This window comes from Aethalodelphis obliquidens, unplaced genomic scaffold (assembly GCF_003676395.1).
Source record: "Aethalodelphis obliquidens isolate GAN/ISIS:26980383/991018 unplaced genomic scaffold, ASM367639v1 scaffold18, whole genome shotgun sequence".
NCBI classification, from domain to species: domain Eukaryota; kingdom Metazoa; phylum Chordata; class Mammalia; order Artiodactyla; family Delphinidae; genus Aethalodelphis; species Aethalodelphis obliquidens.
Genome location: NW_020837962.1, coordinates 9962834 through 9978052, shown reverse-complemented (window position 1 = coordinate 9978052; position 15219 = coordinate 9962834). Strand labels below are relative to the sequence as shown.

Here is a 15219-nt window from a genome sequence, read left to right as displayed (position 1 = left end):
AGAGAAGCAGCACCAGGGGGAAGGGGATGTAGAAACAGCAAAATTCTCATCCCCTAGAGGAGAAATCAGTAGTTTGTTTTCAGAACTGAAATGTCACACAATTCAAGAAATAACAGTATAAGTAAGTTACTTAGACATATGGAGGAAAAAGCAGAAAAAACAGCTAAGTGAGATGAAAACACATGTCTATGGGATTTAGGGAGGGATGGGGTGTTTGTAACAAGCCTTGTAAAATTATATGTAATATATACACACACATATACAAACATACACATACACACACCCGTATATATATGTATATATATCACATACATGTGAAACTTTGTTACGTGTCTTAAAAGTCATGTTACCAAAATCATAAAGGAACAAAGTGCTGCCAGACGGGGCTGCCCAGGGAGGGACAGTGAGTGTGGCCCATACCTGTGAGGGGCTGCTGCTTGGCGGCATCCCAGACCTTCACGGTCTTGCCCGCCGCGCTCACCAGGACGCCATCTGCGGTGGGGTGGAACTGCAGCACCTCCACCTGGACGTCCTCAGGGCCCAGCACCAGTCCAGGCTCTGAGGGCAGTGCCCTGCCAGGGGCAGGCAGTCGCCAGAGTTTCATCTGCAGGAAAGAGCGAGTCCGTGAGCCCAGGACTGGGAGGGGCCTCGCTGCCTCCAGCCAGCCTTGCCCCGGCTGCCCCCTACCCCAGGGGAAGGGAGGGGACGGGCTCAGGGTCACAAGGTGTGGTTAGGGGCCGAGGGGAAGATGTGGGAGTGGGGAGAGCCAAGTGCACTGCTCCCCCAGCACCACAGGCCTGCTGTCCTCAGGCAGCCGAGCAGCAGAACGCAGGTCATGGCCACAGCTCAGGGTAAGCGCACGGGAGCACACGGGAGCTGGCGTGGGTTGAGGAACTTAGCAGGAGGGGCTGGACTGCAAACCAGCAGGGCCCTGGTGGCTCATAAGGCCTGGAATAGCTCTTCCAGCCGCTCCACTCACCGTCCTGTCGGCTGAGGCCGTGGCCAGGAGGAAGTCATCAAAGGGAGAGAAGTCCAAGTCCGTGACCAGGTCTGAGGGAGAGAAACAGCTGACACGGGCCAGACATGGGCCAGATGTGGGCCCGCCGGAATGTCCTGTTCCAGCCCACCGTGCCCTCTCCCAAGGCCGGAACCACGGCCCAGGGCCTCTGAGCTGACCCCTCTGCCTACATGGCAGCAGGCTGAAAGTCCTCGAGGGGAGGGCACCTCTAGAGACCACAGGCCTATGCTACAGGCCCCCGCCTGCAACACACATCCCCAAGAGTCCTGCATCCCAGGGTGGTCAAGGGCCCATCACTGGGAGGTTGGCAGGATAATAGGCAGGAAGCTCCTTGGATCACCAGGTACCTGCATTCGCCCAAAATCCAGAACCCAGCTCAGGTGAATGGATACAAGTGCCGGCCCCCACAGGATTCACATATAGGACAGACTGGAGGCCATCCAGCCCTAACAGACGCTTATCACATCCACAGGGAGACACACACTTCTCTGCAAATGCAGCAAGAGGCGGGCTGTGAACTCAGGGGGTCCCCAAGGTCAGGGGTCAGAGGAGGCTTCCTGCAGGGGGCACAGTGGGCCCTGGAGAATATGGAGGATGGCACAGGTTAGGACATCGGGTAGGCAGGGGGCTGGAGTGACATGCCTGACCTAGGAGTTCTCTGCCCCTTGACAAGCCAGGGCTGGCCCACCTACAGGAGTGAACCTGACCCAAGCCCAGGCAGCCAGCTTCTCTCTGCAGGGAGTTAAACCAGGAATGGGAAGCCTAGCGACAGGGTGCCTTAGGGACTGGCCTGGGTGGAGAGCAGCCAGCTGGGAGGGAGCTGTCAGCTCTCAAGCCAGGACCCTCCTAAGGCCTGTGCGTCCAGCTGCTCCTTCAGTTCTGGAAGCTCCCCAAGAGTCTCCCAAATCCCTTTCTGGCTTAAGCAAGCTGGAGTTAGTCTCAGTTCTTTGCAACCAAAGAACCTAAACTGCTCATCTCCGGGGAGTCGGGAGGGGAGGTGGGGCACAGAGTGAGGTGGGGCTCTGGAGTGAGCCAGAGCCCAGAGGGGAAGTGAGACTGGGGGTTTCAGGGGGACAGAGACAAGGCCAGGGCTCAGGTGTGGGGGCAGTGGAGATGTGAGCAGGACGGCCAGGCCCAAGTCACCAGAGCAAGGAGCACAGTGACCATCCCTACTGCCAGCCTCCCCAGGGGGGCCGAGCAGGTACACTTTCCTCCCAGGCCAGAGACTGACCCTGGGCATCCTGCCAGAGGAGACAAGGAAGAGAAGGGGTGGGGACTTCCCTGGTGGCGCAGTGGCTAAGAATCCACCTGCCAGTGCAGGGGACACAGGTTCAATCCCTGGTCTGGGAAGATCCCACATGCCGTGGAGCAACTAAGCCCATACGGCACAACTACTGAAGCCTGCGTGCCTAGAGCCCGTGCTCCGCAACAAGAGAAGCCCCCACTCACAACTAGAGAAAAGCCTGCGTGCAGCAATGAAGACCCAATGCAGCCAAAAAAAATAAATAAAATTTTAAAAACTTAAAAAAAAAAAAAAAAGGAAGAGAAGGGGCAGACGGGAAGAGGCACACCTTGGGACAGCCCTAACCCGGACTCCTGGCCACGGAAGCCCTACCACCCCACCCTGCGGGCTCCTCACGGAACAGGGCAGGGCCCAGGCTGGGTGCAGACGCTGGCACCCCCAAGGGAATGAGCAGTGGTGATGTGGCCGATCTGAGTGCTCAGTTGTGCCTGCAGGCTTGTGGCCTTCGTGTGTGTTTATCTCACCAAATCCTCACAACAACCCATCAGGATGGCACTGTGGTGTCATCCCCAACTGGAGGAAGAGGACACGAGGACAGAGAGGTTAAGTAACCTGCCCATAGCTGCACAGCTAAGAAGGGGCAAGGCTGAGGGTCAGGTAGGCAGTCCAGCTTCAGAACCTCCATCTTCACCACAACACACGGTGTTTCCCAACTCAGAGCAGGCCCCCAGCCACCACCCCACAGCCCAGGCATGCAGCAACACTCTCTAGATGCTTCCCAGCCTTCTGCTCCCCTGGACCAAAGGGCCACTTGGCCCTGAGCCAAAAGGCAGAAGGTGCCCCTGAAGGCAGGGTGCCCTGAAGTCAGGGCAGCAGCCAGAACCCAGGCCACCACAGTTCCCCCCACCCCACCAGCACCTAAGAGGGCAGACCGGTGCCTGGTGCCCAGACAGCAGGTTCTGAGGAGCTGGAGCTCAGCTACCCTCAGAGCAGCTTTCTGGCAAGGCTGCTCCTGCAGGGAGAGGCTCTGGATAGCTGGAGCCACAGTGAGGCTACAATCTGCCAACACAAGCCTGGTTCCCCAGTAACAGGGGGCCCACCACCTTGCAGACAACACCAACTTGAGGCCACTTCCCCATGAGGAAAAAGCATCAAGAAGCAAACAGCATGGTGCCTAAAAACACCTGGGTTCCGATTCTGGCTCTGCCAGCAGCAATGCCAACACTGCTAAATTCTTTAACTCTTTGAGCCTCAGTTTCCTTAGCTGAAAAACTGGTTATTTAAAAACCTACTTCGGAAAAAAAAAAAAAAACCTACTTCGGGGGGCTTCCCTGGCGGCGCAGTGGTTAAGAGTCCGCCTGCCAATGCAGGGGACACAGGTTCAAGCCCTGGTCTGGGAAGATCTCACATGCCGCAGAGCAACTAAGCCCCTGCACCACAACTAATGAGCCTGAGCTCTAGAGCCTGTGAGCCACAACCACCGAGCCTGCGTGCCACAACTCCTGAAGCCCGCGCGCCTAGAGCCTGTGCTCTGCAACAAGAGAAGCCACCACAATGAGAAGCCCGCACACCACAACAAAGAGTAGCTCCCACTCACCACAACTAGAGAAAGCCCATGCGCAGCAACGAAGACCCAACGCAGCCAAAAAAAAAAATGAGGGATGAGAATGGATGAGAAAGCAGACTTCATCTACGTGCTACAACATTAGATGGATCGCAAAAACATCATTCCAAACGTAACAGACCAGATTCGAAAGACTATGTATAGTGTGAATCCATTTATGTGAAACGTCCAGAAAAGGCCAGTCTGTAGAGCAGAAACCAGCAAACGTTTTCTGTGAAGGTTGGGATAGGAAACATTTTAGGCTTCGAGGGACATACAGTCTGTCTCCTTAACTCTGCAGTTGTTGGAAAAAGCAGCCACAGACGGTAAGTCAATGAAGAGGCATGGCTGTGTTCCAATAAAACTATTTACAAAGACAGGCAGCAGGCCAGATCTGGCCACACAGTAGCTTGCAGCCCCTGCAGCAGAGGCAGAAAGATCAACGGATGCCTGAGGCTGCAGCGCCCAAGGCAGAAACGCATTAACTGCCAAGGGGCACAAGGGGTCTTTCTGGAATAATACTAATGTTCTAAAACTGGATGGTGGGATATGCAACCCTGTAACTTTAATAAAAGTCATCGAATCCTTCACTTAAAACAAGTAATATTTATAGTATGTAAATGATACCTCGATAAAGTTGTTTCAAATTTTAAAAAAGGATTAGGTGAGAAAACGCAGATACACGCTTAGCACCCGGGGAGCTCTCCATCAGTCTTCACTACTGTCATTTTATTAACCACCACCATCTTCATCAGGACTGCTACACTGAGCTGCACACCCAGACCAGGGACGAAGGATCAGCCCCCTTCCCTCACCCAAGGCTGCCCAACAGGCAGCCAGGAGCGCAGTCCAGAGGGTCTGGGCCCATGGCCATTGCAGCTGGACAGGGAAATGGGAGGCAGCTGGGCCAGCGCTGCTGTAGCCCAAGGAGAGCAAACTGTTCCCTCAAAGCAGGCAGGCTGCCAGATGGACTGCTGGGCGCCCCCAGAAGCAGCTGTAGTGGTGGACAAAAGCTCTCTTTGTGAGGGCCCATCTCCGGCCCTGCAGCCCAACCAGCCCCCTTCTTGGAGCGCCCTGCGCAGCCTGGCTGGAGAGGATGCCTGGTGGTGAGAGGTGATCTGCTGGGCTCCAGGTGAGCACACAGGGCTAAGAACCACATAGGGTTGAGTCTTCTGCAGTGATGGGGAGCATCAGCCTGGAGCCTGGCACTGGCCGGTGCATATCCCCCTCCTTCCAGCCTGACCACCTGGAGCACCCAGCTTCCCTCCTCTCTGCCCAGGGCAGAATTCTCAACCAGGAACCAGCCTTCCAATCCGGACCCCATCTGTCAGAAGGCACAGTGAGGAGAACAGGAAGGATCCAGCCAGCCACAGGGCTGTGGGACCAGGTGAGTATGAATCCTTGGCCCCAGGTCGGGAAGGGCAAGTTCCAGGCTTCCTGGGTCCAGTCTCCACTCACCTGAATGGCAGCCCAGGTGGGCCACATGTCTCTTGTCCTCTCCCTGGCCTTCCAGAGGCACGATGCCCAGCACACCTGTCAAACAAACACGGGGACTCTGACTTCAGGCCTAATAGGGATCTGTTACCCAGGACTCCCAGAGCACACAAGACCCAAATGCTCAGCCTTGGACCTTCCCAGAGCCTCCACCAACTGTAAGGCCACACCGTTTGGGACAGAGTGATTGGCAGAGGTTTCGGTTCCTGCCCCACACAAGAGCCTTCCGTGACATCGACTGTGCAAAGACACTAGGGTAAAAGGTTGTCTCTTTAAGGCACTGTGGGTCATAAGCAGTCAGCTTGGGGCTACCAGTTGCCACCTTCCCAGCTTTACCTGAGAAAGAAGCCCTCACCCAAGGGCAGCAGAGCTGAGGAACAGGGAGAGAGATCAGGATACAGTGAGATACAGCTCTGCCTGAAGCCTCTGGAATTCTTAGTTCTATAAACCAAAAAGGTATCCATTTCTTGCTTAAGTCAATTTGAGGTCTGAGTTATCACTGACAACCAAAAGAGTTTCAACCAACACAGGGAGCTTTGCATTTGTATTGATCCCAGCTGCTCCCAGAAGAGGAGTGGATTGCATATGAGGATAGCTGGAAACAAAGGCGACAGCCCCTCCCCACCCTCCAGGCCAAGCTCTTGAAGACCAAGCCAACATGTTTATACAAAGTGTGCTGGCAATGCCCAAAGCAAAGGCAATCTGCCTACTGCACATTGACCAGTTTGCAGGGGTCTAAGGCCTTCATGGTGCTGACCTCTGAGTCCTGAGAGGACCCTCCAAGCCTCTGGCCCCACCCTACCTAGGGTGACAATGTCTGAATTCCCACAACCATGTTCACCTCCCTACCTGGACGGTCAGAGTTGAATGCAATTAAGCTGCAGCTGGCTTTGATATGGTTCCCACATGAGGGGACAGTTCCTGCTCGAATGTCACTGATCCAGGTCTGAAAATAAAGAACAAAAAACGTGTTGGCCAGGGCTCTGCCTAAAGCAAGGGGTAGGGCATACGGCATAATCCAGGGAACTCTACCTTAAAGCTGCACCATTAGAGATGCATTCCTTAGGATCAAACCCTGTCCCCACTCACACAGTCCCTTAGAAAATGCAAAATGTCCTTGAAATGATAACCTGTCATTAAGGGGTTGATTTCCCTTATTAAATAAGTTCTCTAATAAGGGGGACGAAGCTGTCAGAAGGAAGCTTAGGCTGAACAAAGTCAAGAGGCTAACTGGGCAGTGTGTGTGTTGGTCGGGGGTGGAGGGGTTTGATTCTGTTCAAAGGGAGAGAAGCAGAGAAAGGAGAAGTAAGCACCTAAGGTAGAAGACAGACTTGACTTCCTCAGCTACATTGCTCAAGGCCTCCACCAAGTACAGGGTCTCTTCCAAGCCCCAGGAGAAAACATTCAAGCTAAGAGAGAGGAAAATAAAGGCCTTTCCACGAAGTCCCATAGTCAGGTGAACGATGCACCCCCATAAAAAGGCAATAAGGTTAACACCCACATACGTAGAAGAGTAGAGGAACACTTTTTCTAAAACGGAGGTCGGCGGGGTCCCAATGTTTCCGGTTGGTTTCAGCACCTCGCAGCATCCCTGCCGCCTGACGATCGAGCACCCACATTTCCCAGCCCACCCACTCACAGTGTCCTGGAAACCACCCCCACCATCCAAGTTTCTAGTTCAATGTTCACCTGCCACGGGTAGAACATTACCATCTTGCATTATTCTCCCCTCCTGATTCATGTTTACTGTACAAATATAGTGACAGGAAATATCTTTGAAGAGAACCCATCACCTGCTCTCCCATCTCCCTAACATATAAACCGTTTTAAGCTCTCCCTGTAATCCCTAATTCCATGCCTGTCTGTTTACCTCGTTGGACTGAGATCCACCCAGAAACAAGCCCCAGAGCTCCTCAAGTACACTCCAGACCCCTCCAAGCATTACTGCACTCAGAGCAACGGTCTTAATGCAAATGTGAGAACCTCTCCACCACCAGCCCCCCACACCCACTTCAACCTTTCGATGGCTCCCCACTGCACTCAGAGTAAAACCCAACTTCTTCCTGTGGCCCTCGGGCTCTGCAGGCCCACTATGGACTCATCTGACACCATCCTTCCCTGTCACTGCCCTCCATCCACCCGGGCCCACTTTCCTTCTTCCACCAGGCTCTTTCTCACCCCATTCTTCCTACGGCTGGCTGCTTCTCACCCTTCCTGACTTAGCTTAAATGTCACCTCCTCCCAGCAGCCTTCCCAGACTATCCTACTGAGGTTAACCCCACCTCTAGGTCCATCTCCATCTTCATCCCAGCCCCTCATGTGTGATCTTCAGTGCACTTATTAAAACCTGCATTGCCCTTGCATGCCTGTCTGCTTTCTGGCTGTCTCCCTCAAGAGACTAAGCATCAGAGAGGAAGGAAAATGCTGTCGTGTTCACTGCTGTGGTTCCAGCAGCTGGACACAGCACATGGGACGTGCCCAGGAAATATGATCCAGAGGATAAAAACCGGGTTTTTGCTCCAGGCTGCCCTCATGTGAGATGGTCCCTGATGGGGTCACCAGAGGTCAGTTCCTAGGCTTCATTATTGGAAGACACTCACAGACCTCACAAATAATGTTTCGCTGCAGACCAAGGATGGCATCATCTCTGAAGCACACCCCTCATCAGGCCTGCTGCGCTTCCAAGGGACCGAGGTGCCCTTCCACCACCTGGTTCAGCTCTTCCTCTGGGCTCCACCTGCTCGGGCTTCCCAGGCCCCACCCAGCCTTTGGCAGCATCACCCCGAATAGGGGAAGAGCTCACGCCAGCCGCGAGAGGAAGCGCCAGCGGAAACCCGAGGGAGGAGCGCGCTTCTGGCCGAGGAGCTCCCCCTCTCCAGCTGACACACCCAGACTCGCCAAGACCAGGGCAGAGAGGGGCAAGTCTCTCACACCCCAGCCCCGGGCAGGGGCGATCGGGGCGGCAGGGAGGAGGAGCCGCCCGGCTCGGGGCGAGGCCGACCGGAAGCCGGGAAGGCAGGCAGCCTCGCAGGCTTCAGGCCTTGGCCCCACTGGGCTGGCTGCGCCGCCTCGGTGGTCCCGGTGCGAGGCGGCCGGCCCAGCGGACCGCAGGGCTCATGGCGAGGCCAGAGAGTGTCCCGGGAGCGCCAGGCTCCGACCACCGCGCGGCGACGGACGGCCCGGACGACGGCCCCGGGCCTGAAGGGGGCGCGCCTGGGCAGGCGGGCTCGGGGCGGGGGGAGGGTCCCCGCGCTGGGCCAGAGGAGGGGGAGGGGTGGCCGCTGGGCAAAGGGCGATGGCAGCCGGGCTCACCTCGCGGCGGGGCGGCCGAGCTTCCGTATGCCGGAACTTGGACACCTTGAAGCGGTTCATGGCGGCGGGGACCCCGGCGGGCGCAGCTTCGAAGACCCGAGCGTCGGCTCTCAGGTGCACCGCGAGCAGCCGCGACTCCCGCCTCCTCCCGCCCCACCCACGGCCCGCCGCTCGCGGCCACGCCCCTACGCGTCTCAGGCCAATCGCAGCCCGCTCCGGTCCACCGAGCCACTCCCCCAGCCCCTCTCCCTCCGCGCGCACGCCGAGGGCCCCGCCCCCAGGCCAATCGCCGCTCGGCCTCCCCTGGAGGCCACGCCCCGATGCCGAAGGCCTGGCCGCGCGGGTCGGGAGGTCACGTGCGGCGCGTTGTCCGCACGCTGTCTCGCCGGGCGTGCGGGACGAGGGGCAACAGCTGTGATTTTGTGGCCAGGGATTTACCTCGGGAGGCTTTCCAGTGTGCGGGGCACGTCCTTCCCCGGGAGGAGGGAAAGCAGAAGTGAACTAGCTCCACTTAAGAGACTGGGAACACTCTCAGGGAGAGAAGGGCCGCTGGCACGGGTCACACAGATAGTGGCAGCGGAGGGGAGCCCAGGTCTGATGCAAATCCCTGTCCGTGGGACCTACTCTATAGGCTCCGCATCCCACCCACCCTGCTTAGGTCATGTGGGCTCGGTAGGAGCGGGGATGGAGACTTCAGCGTCCCCTTATAAGGGCGAGTCAGGCCTTGGGCGCGGTGGGGCAAAACTCCCCGAAGGAAATCAATCAATTACAGATAAGCTGAAAGGGCAGGAGATAAGGGCCATGGAGAATCTCTTAAACAGCAAATTTGCCCAACCGGCGCTGCTTGGTTAGTCCCTGGACAAACCCGGGGCGATGCCTTCCACAAGCCTTTCTCTTCGCTTTGAAAATTGACTCCGTGATTCCAGAATATGCTTTCTGCTTGAGAACAGACATAACACCTGCTCAGGCGTGTCTGGAAAGGGGACTTTGATCTGAGGAATGCGAATGATTGGTCGCAACGTCCCGCTGCTGTGAAAATTCGCCTTCCGCAGCCTGCTGCAGACAACAGCCTCAACTTAGGCAGGCTGTCCAGAGGGTAACTCTGAAAGCTTAGTCTGGCGATGGGCACGAATGGACTCCAAAATGCAAGTTCTTTTTTTCAGTTCTCACAGGTAAAATGTGACCACTCAGGGGCCCTTACTGAGTTAAGAGCGCCTTTGATCTCCATAAACTAAAGATAGACTGGCAGTAGGGTTGACTGAGGCCTGGGATTTGGAATTCCAAGCAGTCTGGCAGCCACTGGAGTTCAGCTTTCCCATGGCACATACTCTTCAGACTCTGGAATTCCAGCAGCTTTGGAAAAGGTACCATCAGTACAGTCTTGAGTTCGTGTGGTGTTCAGTTACTGCAGGTGTCGCTTATGCTTTTCTTTTTTTTAATTGTGGCAAAAAAACATATAAAATCTAACATTTTTACCTGTACAGTTCAGGAGTGTTAAAGACATTCACAGTGTTGTGCAACAGATATCCAGAACTTTTTCAAGCAAAGCTGGAACTATAGCCATTAAGCAACAGCTCCCCATTTCCCCTTCTCCACAACCCATAGTAATCATCATTCTGCTTCCTGTTTCTATGAATTTGACTACTTTAGATACCAAATATAAGTGGAATCATGCACCATTTGTCTTTTTGTGACTGGCTTATTTCATTGTAATGTCCTCAAGGCTCATCCCTGCTGTAGCATGTGGCAGAATTTCCATCCTTCTTAATACTGGATAATATTCTGTTGCATGTATTTACCACATTTTGTTTATTCATTTGTCCATCAACGGTTACTTGGGTTCACCCACCTCTTGGCTATTGTGCGTAATGCTTCTAAGAACATGGCTGTGCAAATATCTCTTCTGGACTCTGCTTTCAATACTTTTGGATATATACCCAGAAGTGGGATTGTTGGAGCATATGGTAGTTCTATTTTAAATTTTCTGAGGGACCTCCATACCAGATATTGTTTTTAGAATTACGGTTACTAAAAGTTAGGGTTTTTAAAAAATATTTATTTATTTGGGTTGCAATGGGTCTTAGTTGCGGCACGAGGAATCTTTAGTTGCGGTGTGTGGACTTCTTAGTTGCAGCATTTGTGCGGGATCTAATTCCCTGACCAAGGATCGAACCCAGGCCCCCTCCGTTGGGAGCACAGAGTCTTACCCATTGGACCACCAGGGAAGTCCTACTAAAAGTTTATTACCATCCTTTACTTACTGTTGGTTGTTTGGTTAATTCTACAGTATGCAGTAACCCCTATTTGCATCAACTGTATTTGACTTATAACTTTCCAGTACGGGGACATTCAGACATTATGTATTGTGGTTCAAATATAAATCAACTGTAGACCTAAAACTATACAATTCTTAGAAGAAAACATGGGGCAAAAGCTTCACAACAACCTTTCCCCTGGCTGGCAGCTTGGAGGCTGCACGATGCCTGGAGTTACTGTAAAAGACGTGAACCAGCAGGAGTTCGTCAGAGCTCTGGCAGCCTTCCTCAAAAAGCCCGGGAAGGGCTTCCCTGGTGGCGCAGTGGTTGAGAGTCCGCCTGCCGATGCAGGGGACACGGGTTCATGCCCCGGTCCGGGAAGATCCCACATGCCGCGGAGCGGCTGGGCCCGTGAGCCATGGCCGCTGAGCCTGCACGTCTGGAGCCTGTGCTCTGCAGCGGGAGAGGCCACAGCAGTGAGAGGCCCGCGTACTGCAAAAAAAAAAGTCCGGGAAGCTGAAAGTCCCTGAATGGGTGGACACTGTCAAGCTGGCCAAGCATAGAGAGCTCTCTCCCTACGATGAGAACTGGTTCTACATACAAGATGCTTCCACAGCATGGCACCTATACCTCCAGGGTGACGCTGGGGTTGGTTCCATGACCAAGATCTATGAGGTGTGTCAGAGACATGGTGTCATGCCCAGCCACTTCAGCAGAGGCTCCAAGAGCGTGGCCCGTCGGGTCCTCCAAGCCCTGGACGGGCTAAAAATGGTGGAAAAGGACCAAGATGGGGGCTTCAAACTAACACCTCACGGACAGAGAGATCTGGATGGAATCTCTGGACAGGTGGCAGCTGCCAACAAGAAGCGTTAGAACAAACGATGATGGGTTAATAAATTGCCTCATTCGTAAGAAGAAAGAAAAAGCTTCACAACATTGGATTTGGCACTGAATTTTTGGATATGACACCAAAGGTACAGGCAAAAAAGAAAAAATAGACAAATTGGATTTCATAAGAATTTTTTTTGTTTTGTTTTTTGTTTTTTTTTTTTGTTTTTTGCATAAGAATTTTTTAAATTTGTGCATCAAAAGACACTGTCAGGGGCTTCCCTGGTGGTGCAGTGGTTAAGAATCCGCCTGCCAATGCAAGGGACACGGGTTTGAGCCCTGGTCCAGGAAGATCCCACATGCCGCAGAGCAACTAAGCCTGTGCTCCACAACTACTGAGCCTGTGCTCTAGAGCCCGTGAGCCACAACTACTGAAGCCCGCACGCCTAGAGCCTGTCCTGTGCTCTACAACAAGAGAAGCCATCGCAATGAGAAGCCCGCGCACCGCAATGAAGAGTATCTTCTGCTCACCGCAACTAGAGAAAGCCCGCGCGCAGCAATGAAGACCCAACGCAGCCAAAAATAAATAAATAAATAAATAAATTTTATTTTTAAAAAAAGAGAGAGATACTGTCAGCAGAGTGAAAGGCAACCCACAGGGTGGGAGAAAATATCTGCAGATCATAGATCTGATAAGGGATTAATATCCAGAATATATAAAGAACTCCTAAAACTTAACGACAACAAAAAACCTACATAGGGACTTCCCTGGTGGTCCAGTGGTAAAGAATCTGCCTTCCAATTCAGGGGACAAGGGTTTGATCCCTGACTGGGGAACTAAGATCCCACATGCCACGGGGCAACTATGCCTGCGTGCCACAACTATTGAGCTCACGCGCCTCAACAAGAGAGCTTGCGTGCGGCAAACTACAGGGCCCACGTGCCCTGGAGCCATCCCACCACAACTAGAGGAGAAAACCCCGCATACCACAACTAGAGAGAAGCCTGAGCACAGCAGAGACCACGCGCCATAATCTCGACAAAGATCCCGTGTGCTGCAACTAACACCTGACACAGCCAAAAAAATAAGGAAAATAAATTAATATTTTTAAAAAGTTTTAAAGAAAAAATCTACCTAATTTTATTTATTTATTTTTTTCCGGTATGCGGGCCTCTCACTGCTGTGGCCTCTCTCGTTGCAGAGCACAGGCTCCAGATGCGCAGGCTCAGCGGCCATGGCTCACGGGCCCAGCCACTCTGCAGCATCTTCCCAGACCGGGGCACGAACCCACATCTCCCGCATCGGCAGGCGGACTCTCAACCACTGCGCCACCTGGGAAGCCCTAAACCTACCTAAAAATGAGCAAAGGACTTGATAGATACTGCTCCAAAGAAGATATACACATGGCCAATTAGCACATGAAAAGATGCTCAACATCACTACTCATCAGAGAAACGCAAATCAAGACTACAATAAGTTAACACTTCACACACAGTAGGATAGCTACTATCAAAAACAAAACAAAACGAAAAACAAAACCCAGAAAAACAGAAAGTAATAAGCCTTGAAGAGGATTTAGAGTAATTGGAACCCTTGTACGTGCTTGGTGGGAATGTTAAATGGTATAGACACTGTGGAAAACTTTATGACAGTTCCTTAAAAAATTAAAATAAAACTGCCACATGATCCAAGAATTTCACTTTTGGGTACATACCCAAAAGAATTGAAAACAGAGTCACAAAGAAATATTTGCACGCCTATGTTCATAGCAGCATTATTCACAATAGCTAAAACATGGAAGAATCCAAATGTACATTGATGGATGAGTGGATAATCAAAATGTGGTATATACATTCATTGGAATATTGTTTAAAGTAATTAGCTTTTAAAAAGAAAGACAATTGGGGGGCTTCCCTGGTGGCACAGTGCTTAAGAATCCTCCTGCTAATGCAGGGGATACAGGTTTGAGCCCTGGTCTGGGAAGATCCCACATGCCTCAAAACAACTAAGCCCGTGCACCACAACTACTGAGCCTGCACTCTAGAGCCCGTAAGCCACAACTACTGAACCCAAGTGCCACAACTACTGAAGCCCTCGCACCTAGAGCCTGTGCTCTGCAACAAGAGAAGCCACCGCAATGAGAAGCCCATGCACCGCAACAAAGAGTAACCCCACTCGCCGCAACGAGAGAAAGCCCGTGTGCAGCAATGAAGACCCAACGCAGCCAAAAATAAATAAATAAGATTAAAAAAAAAAAAAGACAATCGGGAATTCTGTGGCAGTCCAGTGGCTGGGAATCTTCACTTTCCCTGCTGAGGGCCGGGGTTCCATCCCTGGTTTGGGAACTAAAATCCCACAAGCCTCATGGTGCAGCCAAAAAAAAAAAAAGGAAAGAAAATCTGCAAGATGCAGATTTCATTAGGCATAGATGAAACTTGAGAACAAAAAGATAAATACTGTACGATTCCATTTATGTGGTACTTATAGTACTCAAAATCATAGAGATGGAAAGTAGAATGGTGGTTGCCAGGGGCTGGGGGAGGAGGAAGTGGGGAGTTTAATGGGTATAGAGTTTCAGTCTTACAGGATGAAAAGAGTTTGGAGATGGATGGTGGTGATGGTTGCACAAAATTATACATATATTTAATACCACTGAACTGTGCCCTTAAAATAGTTAAGATGTTAAATTTTATTATGTGCATTTTCCCACAATAAAAAAAATATAAATCAACTATACACCTACTGCAAAAGTTCATTGTAAACCTCCCAGATTTGCTTGATGTCACTCCATTGTTATCCCTGAATTACTTGTGTTTTTTTTAATGTACCATTATGTCAGATGGGCCTAAATGGGCACAGTCAGAAAGCGAGAAAGCCTTTAACCCCCAGAGGTAACAAATGGATATGCCATGGGCTAAATCTGGTCTACAGATATGTTTTAGTGGTTCACATGGTGTTTTAAAAATTGGGAAGCTTCAAAAAAGTTTTCAGATCTCTTGAAAAACTGAAAGATCTGGCAACACTAGGTCCACATCCCTACGTGGCTAAAATGCGCTGGAGCTGACAGCAACTGCCACTTTTAAAAAATATTTATTTATTTATTTGGCTGCGTAGGGTCTTAGTTGAGGCACATGGGATCTTCATTGCCGCATGCAAGATCTCCATTTGGCATGTGGGATCTTTTTTTTTTTTTTTAATTTATTTATTTATTTTTGGCTGTGTTGGGTCTTCGTTTCTGTGTGAGGGCTTTCTCTAGTTGTGGCGAGCAGGGGCCACTCTTCATCGCGGTGCGCAGGCCTCTCACTGTTGTGGCCTCTCCCGTTGCGGAGCACAGGCTCCGGACGCGCAGGCTCAGTAGTTGTCGCTCACGGGCCTAGTTGCTCCGCGGCATGTAGGGATCTTCCCAGACCAGGGCTCGAACCCATGTCCCCTGCATTAGCAGGCAGATTCTCAACCACTGCGCCA

The 15219-nt window shown here is 52.2% G+C and overlaps 2 protein-coding genes across 3 annotated transcripts in view; one reads left to right on the top strand and one right to left on the bottom strand.

Moving 5' to 3' along the window:
- The window catches only part of CORO7 (coronin 7), a 57849-nt gene extending 49045 nt beyond the window's left edge, over positions 1-8804 (bottom strand). For both annotated transcript variants that reach the window (XM_027117542.1, XM_027117541.1), the window contains exons 1-5: positions 8671-8804; positions 6208-6304; positions 5323-5397; positions 980-1050; positions 421-604 (exon numbers count right to left, since the gene is read on the bottom strand). In XM_027117542.1, the coding sequence (XP_026973343.1) occupies positions 421-604; positions 980-1050; positions 5323-5397; positions 6208-6304; positions 8671-8730 (487 nt within the window). In that variant the 5' untranslated portion in view covers positions 8731-8804. The remainder of the gene's footprint in view (positions 1-420; positions 605-979; positions 1051-5322; positions 5398-6207; positions 6305-8670) is intronic.
- A 2055-nt stretch (positions 8805-10859) lies between these two features.
- On the top strand, positions 10860-11837 carry LOC113626556 (40S ribosomal protein S19-like). The gene is made up of 2 exons (XM_027118308.1): positions 10860-11215; positions 11427-11837. Exons 1-2 carry the CDS (start codon positions 11093-11095, stop codon positions 11796-11798), a joined length of 495 nt encoding a protein of 164 aa, XP_026974109.1. The 5' UTR covers positions 10860-11092; the 3' UTR covers positions 11799-11837.
- The last annotated feature ends 3382 nt before the right edge of the window (positions 11838-15219 follow it).